At 43.1% G+C, this 13891-nt stretch overlaps 1 protein-coding gene across 1 annotated transcript in view; it reads right to left on the reverse strand.

The window, feature by feature from the left end:
* PELI2 (pellino E3 ubiquitin protein ligase family member 2) overlaps positions 1 to 13483 on the reverse strand; it is a 74539-nt gene extending 61056 nt beyond the window's left edge. Inside the window, exon 1 of the mRNA XM_051621247.1 lies at positions 13267 to 13483. Coding sequence (XP_051477207.1) covers positions 13267 to 13343 — 77 coding nt within the window. The 5' untranslated portion in view covers positions 13344 to 13483. The remainder of the gene's footprint in view (positions 1 to 13266) is intronic.
* Between the last annotated feature and the right edge of the window lie 408 nt (positions 13484 to 13891).

Here is a 13891-nt window from a genome sequence, read left to right on the forward strand (position 1 = left end):
CCACCCTGAGGGGCAGCAGAAGGTTAAGAAGGACATACAGAAACACTGACAGCCCATCAGCCTGTTTCAATATCTATGTCTATAAAACTGAGAAGTAAATCATCTGGAACTGCCCATTGTAACCGAACAAGCCTGGAGGCCACTACAGAGGCATTCACATCTGGACAAATCCCAAACAAAAATCCTCAACTAGGCCATTTTACAACCACTTGGAAAGGGAGACTTCTCACATTCAGAAAATTCAGTGTTTATGTTGAGTAACACAGAATAGTAGTCTTAGTTCTGAACTGAGCTCACACACAAGAGGTAAAAGTATGAAGCTGCTAAACCACGTGGGATGTAATTTTCAATTTCCAAAACAAAGTTTCAGGTTGTATTCAAAATGCCTCCAGAAAGCTGGTTTTCCATGAAAAGCAGACACTTGGAGTTATTCTTCAGAGACACTTTTTTCCACTGAAAAAGTAGAGATTCAATGCTCCAAAGCCTATCAGCACAAAACCTACATTCTACACCCAGTGCTTTATGAAGCACACTTACTTAAGGTCTTTCTAGTACCCCAAAAACAACCAGAAAATTTATCATGCCAAGGCACTGTGCTGACCTGTACATACAACACAAGGAATATTTACTATACTGAAGGTTTCTTCACAAACATCTGTGACAGCCATTATGGTGTGGCCCAGGCTGCCACTAGGGATTACACCACCCTCCTACGTTCAAACCTCTTCACCCATAGTTAGCTACCATGCCCAAGCATTTGTATCTATTCCCATTCCCTCAAAGTTGGCAACCCAGAATTACTGCAGGCAGCAGAGGCAAAGCAATCACAGTGACAAAGAGAAAACCAAAAAATGAGGAGTCTCACAAGCCAGAGAACCAGCAAAGCATGATTTCCTCTGGGTGCATGTCTTGCAGTTGAATTTTTTTTTGTCTGCTAAGGTGACAGCTCCAATTGAAGCTTTTCCTCAGAGCTGAGAATCACAGTCACATGGATCCCTGATGTCTAAGAAGGCAGGGGTGTGGGGGACTCACTCATCTTACAGACTCAGTAGAGCAGAGCTCAAACAGCATTGGGGATCTCTGGACTAAAATCAGTTCAATGACATACTTAATTTCCACTTGCAGACTACAACCTCACCTGTCACTACATCTTTCAGTAAATCACAAGGTATTCATCAGAGGCAGATGGTAAATGACTGGACTAGAGAGCTAATATTGCCAGCAGAGTTGAGGAGGTGATGTCTTCCAGCAAGGAGACTGCCTGGAGAGCTGGGAGCAGAAACTTCCTCATGTACCTAACTTCGCTCCATCCTTTTGGGTCATCACTGACTACATTGTTCTGCCCCTATACAATGTGTGTCCTCTACAGTCTCAAAGAGGCAGCAGATCCTCTGATAAATCAGTTTATCCCATACCACTTTGATACTTATAAGAAGTTCTAGAGTCACCACTATCAGTCCGAAACAGGCACTTTTTCAAAATTTCTTTAGATTTTAACTAGGATTAATTATGTCAAGAGAAATGGCACATCTGAACAATCATTATCTAGACTTTTTGTTCTTCCAAAGCAAAGAAAAACAAAACAAACAACAGACAATAGGAAACTAAAAGATCCTGTCAGATACTGCATGCTGTAACACTATTATTTTCGTTTTGACAACAGCTGTCACACTCAGCATAGGTCTGTACATCAAACAAAACTCCTCTTTCACCAAAAATGGGCAACAGCATATGCCAAAAGTAGGAGTGGAAGAAAATGTAAAGTTTAGATTATCCCTCACCAGACCACTCTTCAGGCTTAGTGATGTACATTTGTGGGAAGTTATGCTCATTTAAGTATACAAAAGGCTGCTTACAATCACTTACAGAGGCTTCATTTAGTTCATAGTCAAGTAAGAATGGGGACGGTGAGAGGAGCAGGGAGATCACTTTGCACATCTGGTTTTAATGAACAAGTTGTTGTTTTTACAAATGAATGCACTTATTTTTATGGATATTAAAGAGCATCATACATGCTTAGCTACTAATATTTCTTCTAGTTTAACTCAACTAAGTGTTTTGCTCTCTTGACTTATGCATGACAAACTGATCCTTAATGCATTTCTCAAACTCTATAAACTTGCACTTTTACTATCTGACATACTCACAAAAAATGTCATCAGTCCACAAACCTGAGACAGCTGTTTTTTCTCAACTGCCATCTCTGCTCAAAACTTACAAATCAGCCCATACTCTTTCTGTGTTAGGCCTGAATAAGAGTCTGCAACTGGAATCTAGCCAACCCCAAATGCTGTTCCTTCCTGCCTGCACTGCCTTACAAAATGCCCACTGGAGAAAGAGCAAATCGCTTATGCCACAGAAAGATTATTTACTCTTTAACAAAGTATTATTTTACAATTGTTCTCTCTATGCTGAGATTTCCACTAGGTAAAGCCTTAATACAAACCAGCCTCCTCTGAGGAGTTTAAGGTGCAAACTAGCAATATATGACCAGAGGCCATTTCCAGAATTGAATTTGAAGTCACATTGCACATAATAAACCAGGAGGGTTTGCTGGGCTTGACTTAAACTCCGCTAATCACTTAAACCCTAGCTTTGCTTACAGAGCAATGGTACTTTACATTTTGTAGTCATCCTGCCTACTTACATGGAAAGGTATTTGCTGTATTACACCAGCCTCTGCACGCTGGAAACTCAAAACTGCCAATAAAACTAGATAAGTAACACTCAAGTATTGCAGCTGGAAGTGTGATTGAGCAATCAAAGAGATAAGGCAGGGCTTAGCCTGAGTAACAGGAGTATTCTGTGCTCAAACATTGAAAGGCCTAAAACAAAAGACAAAAGTTAAGGCTCTTTTGCTCTGACAGCCAAGTAGACTGTGAAACTACTGCAAACAATGGCTTATTTATCTCTCAAAGGCTAAATGAGGAACACATTGAGAGCTCTGAAGAAAACCCTATTGACGTCTTTAAACGAGTGTGGGGGCTCACTACCAAAAAGGGTTATTTAGGAAATGGTTTGAAATTGTGGAAAAAAATTCCAGCATACATCCCTAAAAACAGATGAGTAGCTTTGCAGTCTCTACCCAGGCACCTTCAGCAAGACATCTTACCCCAGGAAATCATCTCACCACAATCAGTAAGACTAAAGCACTGCAGCTTCCGCAGACACTGACCACAGAGGCACGGTCCTGTAACTTCTAGAAACACTGGTACTGTCCCATGGGCTTGCCAGTGGCATTAAATGCATCTCTTGTGCTTCTGACTTGTCATTAGTCCAGTCAAGACCAGTTAAAAAGAAGAGGAGTAAAAACATGCAAGACTGATCCGTTCGGCTATTGCCAAACTTCCTTCTCAAGGTGGAAGAAGTTATTCAACTGCTCATGTCAACCAAAACTTGCCTCCTCTTAGATCTGCCCCAAGACAAATTTGTTCTATTTGTGTAATTTGCTGGTAGCTTTTTGACAAAAATCACCCAGGTTCTGACAGCCCATTTAATTAAATCTTTCGGCAGAATCAGATTAGGCAACACTTTAGAAGAAATCCTCTGTGTCTCCACTGCTGTTATGCCAGAGGGGGTGTAGACCTGCAGCAAGGCACTGTGACCATCACCCACATGGTTCTGCCACAGTATCTCTGCCCACAGCCTATGACAAAAGGCCACATACTAAACTCATTAATTCAATACTCACACCTTGATGCACTGGGAAACTATTCCAGCAAATGTTAAGATTGAGAAAGTAATTCAAAGTAGGTCTTACACATCTGTTAGCAGCAAGGTTAGGACAACTATAAGGGAATTAAATCCGGTCTAGTTTGAAGGATTCCTCTCCAATGCCAAAATGATTTTTTAATCCAAATACCGAGTTTCACAGCTGTTTGCTCTCAGAGGTCAAGCACAGGCCAGGAGGAAGGCAAGTCGGAAGTACAGTAACATTTTGGTTTATTAGTCAATGTTCCATAAAAAAAACAGTCATTCTTAAGATACAGAACCCTATCACAGGATGGGCAGGGAAGCAGAAACCATATAGCTCTTCGAGTCCTGTCAACAGCTGGGTCTTTCCTGTGAAAGCAGAACACAGACACACTATTCCTGTTTCAAAGGCTATGACGCCACCATTACCAAATCAGACACCAACAATCAAAATAAAGTCATGCTGTTGCACATGAAGAACTCCAGCTGTGCTTATATCAAAGTTCCAGCCCATTAACTTCTGTGTCTAGACTAAACAGTTCTTTCACTTTTCCTAAAGGCACGTGCTAGAGAGTTTGCACATTTGGTCTCCTGTTTATTTGTAATACACAAGAGGAGATTTAAGCTTTGATATGTCTCAGTTTGTTTAGTTTGCTTTCCTACAGTGACTAATTGTCTTCACAGTCAATACCACTTTGTCTTCACCCACTACATGCACGTCTTAAGAGGATACACCTCGTAAGTTTGAAGCCTACTTCTTTGGATAGGCATTACTAAAGTCATTCGGTCTGAAGAACAAAATTGTTACTTGACAGTTTCTGCACTTAGTAGATTTTAAAACAAAGATAGCATACATATTTGAGGCTGAAGAGTAATTTAAAAGTCTACTAAACACATCACTACAGTTGAATACGAAGACTGCCTTCCAAAAGTGTTTCTCAGAGAGACTATGCCAACACTCCTCTGAATGAAAAGAGGAATAAGAAGAATTTGTGAATCAGTTAACATTACAATACCCAAGTAGAAAGCCATCATGCACATCTGCCTTCTTTTTAACTTACTATGTGCCAGCTATTTTCTTGCCTGTCCCCTTTCCCTTGGTGGAGGCAGCACAGTAAACTGACTTCAAGTTTGTATGTGTCTCGCTGTGCTACTGGCTGCTTTCCTCTCTGTTTACTACAATTAGTTGCTACACAGAACTATAGCTATTTCACAGTTAACATAAACAATAAATATAACAGACAAACATTAGTTCTTTATTGTCAAACACTTCATAAAGGCACATGTGGCTTTTGTACCATTCTCTAGCACAGATTAGGAACAGCCCTGCATCTAGTTCATCCTCCTTAAAGTATTCAAGTTGCACCTACAGTGACATCAGGACAGTGTGCCTAACTCCAATATTGAGGAAGATATTGTTAAATGGGGGAAAAAACAAACCTAAAGTAATTTGCTTCCAGAAGCACAAAACAGGGCTTGCTTCCTTTCCCTCCCTACAGGAGAAAACTGAGAGTTATTGATAGAAGCATGCCTAATAGGTCCTTCAGCTATCAGCACCTTCATACCACGCCTAACTGAATTAAGCTCTTCTCAAAACGACTTAACTTTTAATACAACAAACTCTCCAGCATTGCCAACAATGTCTGTGTCCATTTTCACAACTGCTCTTTCATCTATATGACGTTTCTGCTGTGAAAGAGAGGAAAGCTTTCAAACAAATTATTCTTTCTTCACCATGAGCTAATAACTGCCACTACTATGAAGCTGCATACACTCTTAGGACTTCACATTCTAACCTTGGAAGAGCTGAATGTAAAAACTGCAGTGCAAAACAACTGATACTTGCTGGTTTTAGGAACAGAAGTTATACTAATGAGAACAAGTAAAAGCTACATCTAGTCAATGTAAGTCCAGTGTCAGCTTGTTCACACAACATTCATAAGCAAATCATATCAAAATGCCATGTCCTCCAGCCCCTCAGTAACAAGTTTTCAAAGATTGAATGTTTATATTACAACTGGTGAAGCTTCGCTGTGCAAAGATCTCCTACAAGGCCTGTCTCTTGTATCTTAAACAAACAACAGTCATTTGTGGGAAGGGCAGAAGAAAGATGTTTATTCGGTAGAGTCAGTCAAACCCAGAGACAGGTTACACTGCTGAACTCCCAGCACCACGATCTCTACTCAGACACTGAGAAAATCCACAAATAGCTTACTGCCTGCCACCCTGCCCATCCCCCAGTCTTTGGTTTTAAATCACTCATCCAGAAGTACACCCATTAAATAGTACCCAACAGTACACAGAGACCCAGACAGAGAGTACCTACACAGGAGCTCATGTTCAAGACCTAAGTAATCCTGAGTAACAGGATTAAAACAGTCTAATCTCAGGTGTTACTTACAGTTTGCCAGAGAAGTTACGACTTAGTTCCCCAAAGTTTGTGAATGACACTACAACCTCAAGACCCAGTACTAACCTGCACAAAGCTACACCAGCAGACATCTAAAAAATATGAGGCAAAAGGAAGGGAGGCATAAAATTCTTCACTGCATCTTGTCAAAGAGGGAAACAAGTCATCTAAAAGAAAAGCAGGACCCATTCCACACAATATTAGTATATGCACGTGATAAAAGCTAAAAATGCAAGATCATTTAGTGATGTGTTCATAAAACAAACAAAATGAGAAGCTTTGCCTTACAAGTCTCTGGAAGTGGGCATGCTCTCTATGCCAGCAGCCCTGCTCCTGCCCCTCGAGGTTTAAGCTTGTGACAAGTCACATGCAAGCTTTTCAAGGGTGACCTTGGGACACAGTGAGAATAAACGTAAGGATATTTGATGATAAAAGGAAAAGCATCCTCAACAGAAGCGAGATTGAGCGTATCAAACAGAAAAAGCAAAACAGGATTTGACAGTACAAAGTACAACTGGAAACCAACTAGTTTCTGCTTCAAGCTGGGAGTTCAGGCTGAATCATCCTCTACCTCACTTGCCTGACTGACCACAGGACAAATAAACTGCAATTATGACAGTGCAGATTAACCAAATACAACTCTAGATGACATCATGAGAAGCATTGCAACTGTAAAACATGCTAGAGGAGTCTCCTTTGGAAGCTTTCATAACCACACTCATCACGGAGACTCAAAGACAAACTCAAAATCAAAACATGTGCAGACAATACCAAGAAAAACGACACAAGGCAACGGCTGGTTCACCCTACCTCAACAGCTGTTGCCTACAGGCATGTCTACAGTGTTTTGCAAACAGTTGTAAAACTTCTCTGCTGGCACTCTAAACCAATAAATGCCACCTTCAGCAAGGCGTGTTGGCTCAGGCTCAGTGCCACACTAGATTCACACAGCTTCTCCTTAGCTTGGAGTACAGGAAAGTTTCCTCTTCTCAAAGTATCGAGCTGATACGCACTATCACTACTGAGGAATGAGGACTAAGCAAGTTAGAGAGCAGCATTAATTCCACAATAAATGAGTATAACAGCCACAATTTCGTTTGAACTAGATAATAAAAATTACCTGACTTCTTAGGAAAAATCTGTTCCAAAGCCACCTTGTAATCACAGTTGAAAACAGCCTGCTGTTAAGATGGAGCATGAAATAGCTTAAGCAAGATGCTGCTTTCAGCAGTAAAAACCAAATTATAGTAGCCTAAAAAGTAATTTCTATGTTTATATGCATATTTTAAAGAAGCAGAACCAAATGGACTTCCATGGTAGCTACTCATTTATAAATTTCAGTTGAAAATGGAAAACTATGCATCCTTGATTCTGCCAAGATAGGAAACAAGCAGCTATTTGGTTCAACATGAGAAGTGCATCAATCAAAGGCAACAGTGTCTTACATTTCCCAGACTTGTTTACTCAGAGTACACAGTCTGTTTTCTGTATTGTAAAAGTCTTCCACTTATATATGTGGCCTGTAGATGCTAAAAGGATTATAATTTAGTTTCCAGAATACACTCAGCTTCCTTTTAATAACAAGCATTAAACATGCAGATGTTTGATCACAGAATCATATTGGTTGGAAAAGACCTCTAAGATCATGAAGTCCAACTATTAACCTCTGCTCTGATTTGCTTCAACAAATAGATTTTTAGCTTCTAGAGTTTGAAGCTGTCTGATTTTCCATGAGTATTGGGATGCCTGCAGCTGGATACAAACCTGCACTCTGAGAAGTCACAATACTCCAAAGAACAGGATAATCCCCAAGCACCAACTCAGCTATGTTTTCTTTCTTAGCTTAAATGAAATAAAACCTTTGTTCTATCCAGCTATAGACAAGCTTTCACAAAAATTCCACAAGTCTTCTCTCAGATATAACCCTCTCTACTATTTTTTCCTATATTGCAGTTAATGTTCTATTCAGACATAATACTTGTGGTGTTTGATTAATCTACTTGTAAGCTCTGACCTGGTACTCATCACATATTCTCAATATACAGCATAAAAGATGCATCATAAACTAAGCACAAGACAAAAAGGTCTCCAAGAAGTCACTGTCAATATCAAATAAAAATAATAAAAAGAAGTTTCTTCAGAGCAGCAGCCTTCCAGCTATGACTGTTGAAGCAAATTATCTCAGAGAGAATCATGACCTTGAACATATTTAACGGGTGGTTACCATTATGTGATAGAGATGCTCCTTTAAATGAAGCCTAAAGTAGATTTTTAAATAAGGTTGAAAAGCAGAACTCAAATCACCTAAGCAGTTTCATCAATGTATCTACACGATATAGTGCAGAAAATTACAGAATCATTAAACAAAGCTTTGGCTTTGGTATCAAACAGCAAACTGAGTGCAGCACAAGTGCCTGGTTTAATGCTACAGCCAGGATAACCCTTCCTCAGCCTGCAGTCCATAAACAGAAGCAAAAATATATCAAGGACAAGGAGAGATACCATATTTAGTCTGCATTTTTTGACACTACTGGAAGACTGCATCAGCTTCTCCTGCTGTACAGATTGGGAAGATGAAGAAGAGTTCTCTGAAAAGCCAAAAAGGTAAGTTAAAAATTGGAAACGTGCTTAAAAGTAGGAAACACTTCAGGAACTTTTAAGCTTATCAAGGAGGTGGCAGTTAGGGAGCAACTTTGATCAGTCCGAAAAAGCCTGTACGAGAGACAGGAGTCTAAAAATGGAGGTCCCTTCAGATTAACACAAAAAGACAGGTTTCAAACCTAAATTTGATCCAAGTATAAAGTGGTCCATCAATCAGAAAAACTTCCCGGAAGTTACCATAGAATTTTTCACTGTAAACACAGATGAGCATTTCATTCTGTTTTTTCAAAAGGTTAAATTGAAGCAGAACTACAGCCTGTTGACCTGAGGATGTCCAATGGTCCACATTAAATGATACTCTCATAAACAACTCTTAGTGGCTGCTTTGGGCACTGCAGCCTCCAAGTTAGCCACTTCCTTGATTTTCACTTTAATTTTTTATTTTAAAGTGACTACTGTAACAACACTCAGCAGCAGCTCACAGAGTTTTGTCTAGTTAGATAAAAAAAATTATTGGATATCGCAAGACCTATTGAGTGTATCAATGTCTTCCTCAGCTGAGGACACACCAGACTGCACCTCCTTGCTAATGAGCAGCTAATAACAGCCTTTGGTTAGTAAGATATAATTACTTGAACACACCTATTAGAAACTCCATCCAAAACTCCTTAGAATTGGTTGCAATATACCATATTAGAAAGTATCTAACATTAGGTAAAAAATCCCTGCACTGCTAGAGAACTCAGCCATTGACTAAAACTTCTGCTTCTTCAGTATTTCTCCTTCAACCTACATCATTTTAACCAAGTGACTTTTCCGAGTAACTAAAACTGCCCATTGACTTCACTAAATACTGGAAAAGCCTACAAAGATATATCCATGGTCTAAGATAAGTATTAAAATTCATGCCATCCCAAAGGAAGAGAGCTCTACCTGCACCAGGCCATTGACATCTGCCTTCAGGGACAGCTGCCCCACACAGGCCAGTGCCCAGTACACAAGACAAAGCCATGTCTGCCTGAAAGCCATCATACCAAAATAAACTCTGAATTCAGAGTGCAATTCAAACTTGGGGGGAAAAGGGGTACTGGGAGGAGGTGAACAGTACAAACACCTCAAAAAGTTACTGTTGCTTTCTTAACTAGAAGTCACCCTGTATCACTAACCAGAGGCCAGACAAGCTAAATGAAGGCTACTGACAAACAGCGTGTTTGTCACATGCTATTCAGGTACTTACTGCTGTATTAAGTATCTCTTTCAAAACTCCCTCCAGCCCAGAATATATAACGGGTCATTACACTACTTTGATGGGACCTCAAATAAAGCTTCTTTTTATTTTTCTCCAAATTAGAATATGAATGTTCCTGCTTCACCAAGAAATCCATAGTCTTTTGTGAACAGATGATGCCACGAGCAGATGTACACAATCAGATTCGACAAGCAGATTCACAACCAGCAGATGAGCTCTTCTTTACCAGCCATCTTGACCTGTCTGGCTTGATTTACATAAACTCCTTTTATTCACTACAACATTGATTATGTAAACCTAGACACAATCTTACCCAGACATGCACTGCCACAGCGCTTACAGAAAATACGTAACAGACTACTGAGAGAAGATTATTGGAAATGTATTTGCTGCAATGACTGACTTCAAAAGCCTTTGGCTTTACCCTCTGATCACATTAACGCACAGACAAGCAAACACAACTACTGTAAGACAATACAGGAACTTGTTCTGGTGGGAGAACTACCCACTGCCAAAAAAACGCCTCCCCTCAATTTAAAGGTCAAGTGCAGAACAACCCTACTTTAATACTGCTGACACAGAGGAAGAGAAGAGATAAAGGGAAAGTTTTGTCATCTAGAAACAGGACTCCCAGCAGTTTGCCAGGTATGTCAGTTTCTTTGTTCACTGTATTTTCACCATCTAATTTAAAAGTCTCACGGCTCAAGCCATAAGTTATTCATCAATATCACTCAACACTGCAAAAAAAAAAAAAACAACACACCCCACAGTATCTAAATCAACTTTTTTTTTTTTTAAATCTAGCTGTGAGGTCACACTCTATCAATTTTAATCAAGCAGTTGTAACAGGAGCTGTGATGCCACATCTCTGCAGCTCACAGGTCTCAGTTTCACTATGGGGAGGAGAGCGGATTTACATTGTCTTATTTAAACACCACTGCAGATTACAAGGCTTTAATACAAAACAGGTATTAAGAATTTTTTTAATTATTTTTTTTTCTAGAATGCTGAAGAGATGCTTAAGCTGTTCCAAGAGTTCTCAGTCAAAAATGTTGAGTCACCAAAGAAGGTGTGTCTGTATTATTTATGGCACCACATGCAACATTTAGAACATCACTGATACGAAAGGCAATCACCAACTCCTGAAGTATCAAATGCATCTTAAAACCTCACCCTCCTGTCCAGAAATGGAAAACGTAGTTACTGAAACTCATGGCATTTCCTGGACTGCTTCCATCTCATCTACCTATTTCTACATGACGCCCACCAAGCACAGTGTCAGCGAGCTGTGGCAGCCAGTGCCCTATTGTTTCACTGCAGCCTACAGACACACTGACCAGAGGGATTCAGCTGCCCCTTTCCAGACTTCATGCTCGTGATTCCACTACAAGAAAAAGAGGCTTTGTTTGTTTTTTTTTTAGCACATATAGCACCCAGAAGGTACAATCTCAGCAGTTTTAGAGAGCAGCTGGTACTCAAATAAAACCAAAACTCAGTCATATAAAGTTTATTTAAATTTTATTGGCACGTTTCAACACACAGCAGTGAAGATCAAGACCTCTGGCAGAACCGATAAGCTGAGATCAATGCATTTCCATATTAAAGGAAAAGCACACCAGACTTTGCTAGGTAAAGATCAGAGCCAAAACATTTCATACTTCTGTACTTTCAACTGCTGCTAAAAATAGTAAAGCAACAGAAAGGAAAATGCTTCCAGCTGTGCACAAAAAGCCTCTGCAGCACAACATCAGTTTATGCACTCTAATTTAATTAAAGATTCAACACTATACTATGACTTTATTGTTAGAGACACTGCTGCACAGCTGAGGTTACCCTCCATTTCCACAACCGAAACAGTATGAATGTTTCTTTATTAAATTTAGTTTGATATGGGTATTTCTCCCAAATCAAGTTACTCGACTTAAATTCAAGTCTTCCAAGTGCCAGCTATGCCACGTTCATGGTAATAGCTGTATTTTATTCCACAGTAATTGTATCTTGACCTAGTCTCGTGGTAAGAAACATTTTGCATCCCTTAAGGAAAAAAAGAACACCATTGGACACATGAGTACCCAGTCTTGACTGCTCTTTTCATCTCCTCCCAGACATTCAAGCAGTTATTTTGCAGAGGTGAACACCGATCTTTATGAAATCACTTGACCAAAACAAACAAACAAACAAAAATCCCCTAACAAACCAGAATAAGGTTTCCCACGACCTTGCAGCAAATCTGTAACAGCTTCTGGGGGAGGCTGAGTAAGGCAGCAAGGCTGCAACTGCTCTGCTTCACGGCTGGCTTGAAACCTTTCTATTGTATTTATGACTAAATAATTATTCCATTAACCATATGTCCCTACACATTAAAGTATCGAAATTAAGCATCTCTTGGAGGGTTCACAAGGGCTCTCAGCAAGCACGGCTTAGGCGCTTCTCCCTCCTCTGCTTCCACAGCGTTCGGCAGAAAGGCTGCAAGCTTTAACAGCAGGGCAAGAACATAATACCAAGCGGATTACTTCGAGATCCGTATCAAGCTGAGAAAATAAACATTTCCACGACGCATCCGAATAGAAGCGCTTCTTCATCCTCCTCTCACCCCCCCCCCCCTCCCCCCGGATTCTCCTCCTAATTCCAAAGTCATCTCCCCTGCAATCTGCAAGGAGGACGCCGTCTCCGGGAGCCAGGGGAAGAAACCACCAGGGAGAGAGGAGAGAGAGAGAGAGAGAGAGAGAGAGAGCTCGGCAAGCGGCTGCTCGGTAGCATCTGCGAAAGGGCCGGGGGTCTCCCCGCGGCCACCCCGCACCCCCCGCCCCACGCAAAGTTTTCTCGGCGGCCGCGGTGCCCGGCAGCCCGCCTCCCTCCCTCCCTTCCCTCCCTCCCTCCCTTCCCCCGAGCCAGCCGGAGCCGCGGCGAGAAGACGGCCGAGCTCTCCTCAGGGGAAAAGTTGCTGCCGACGGGGGACGAGCGGCCGCCCCCACACACAGCGGGACCCCAAAGGCCGCCCCCCCCCCCCCAACCCCCCCCTCCCCACCACCGTCACGGCGGGACCCCCAAGGGCCGAGCCACCCTCCCTCCCTCCCCCCCGAGACCGCGGGACCCCCAAGGCTGGACACAAGACACACACACACACACACACACAATCCCCCCCTCACGGCGGGACCCCCAAAGCCGCTCGGGATGGGGAAAGGCGGGAAGGGCCGCGCTACAACCTCCCCCCCGCCGGGGGTCTCAGCGCTCAGGTGACCGAGCACCCCCCACGCCCCGGGACAGCCCCCGCCCCCCCAAAACCCGCCGGCGCCCCTTCCCCAGCGCTCACCCCAGCACCACCAGCTCCCCGTACTTGACGGGCTCCTTGTTGGGCGCGCAATGCTCCTCCTGGCTGGGGGAAAACATGGGGGCGGCCGCCGCCGGATCGCACCCGCCGCTACAATCCCATCCGCCGCGGGGGAAGGCTGAGGCGGCGGGGGCCGGGGTTGGGTGGGGAAGGATGAGGGGGAATGGAAGGTGAAGGGAAGCCCGGGCGGGCCGGGCGCTGCGCCCCGCGCTGAACCGGCGAGAACGGGCGCGGGGAGGAGCGGCCGGGGGGGCCGTACCAAGTCTGGGCGGCAGGGGGCGGGCGGAGCGGAGCCCGCTCGGCGCCCGAGGAGCCGGCAGGGGGGGCGGGGCTGGAGCCGCCTGGCCCCGCCCCTCGCTCGGCAGCTCACACCCCCCCCCCCGCCCCGCAGTGGTTCGGCCGCGCTGTGTTATGTAAACATAGAGTAAAGGGGACCGGGCCGCTCTTAAAGGGGCCGCGCCCTACCGGGATTTCGGGAGGGGGGGGGGGGTGTGGGAGTGTGGGAGTGTGGGGGGGGTGTCCTCTGGGTGACTGAGGGGGCCGCGGAGGGGGAGGTGTTCGAAGGCACTTGGTCAGGACGGGGTCCTGGGTTTTAAATCAACGGGGG

This window comes from Apus apus, chromosome 5, assembly GCF_020740795.1.
Source record: "Apus apus isolate bApuApu2 chromosome 5, bApuApu2.pri.cur, whole genome shotgun sequence".
NCBI classification, from domain to species: Eukaryota; Metazoa; Chordata; class Aves; order Apodiformes; family Apodidae; genus Apus; species Apus apus.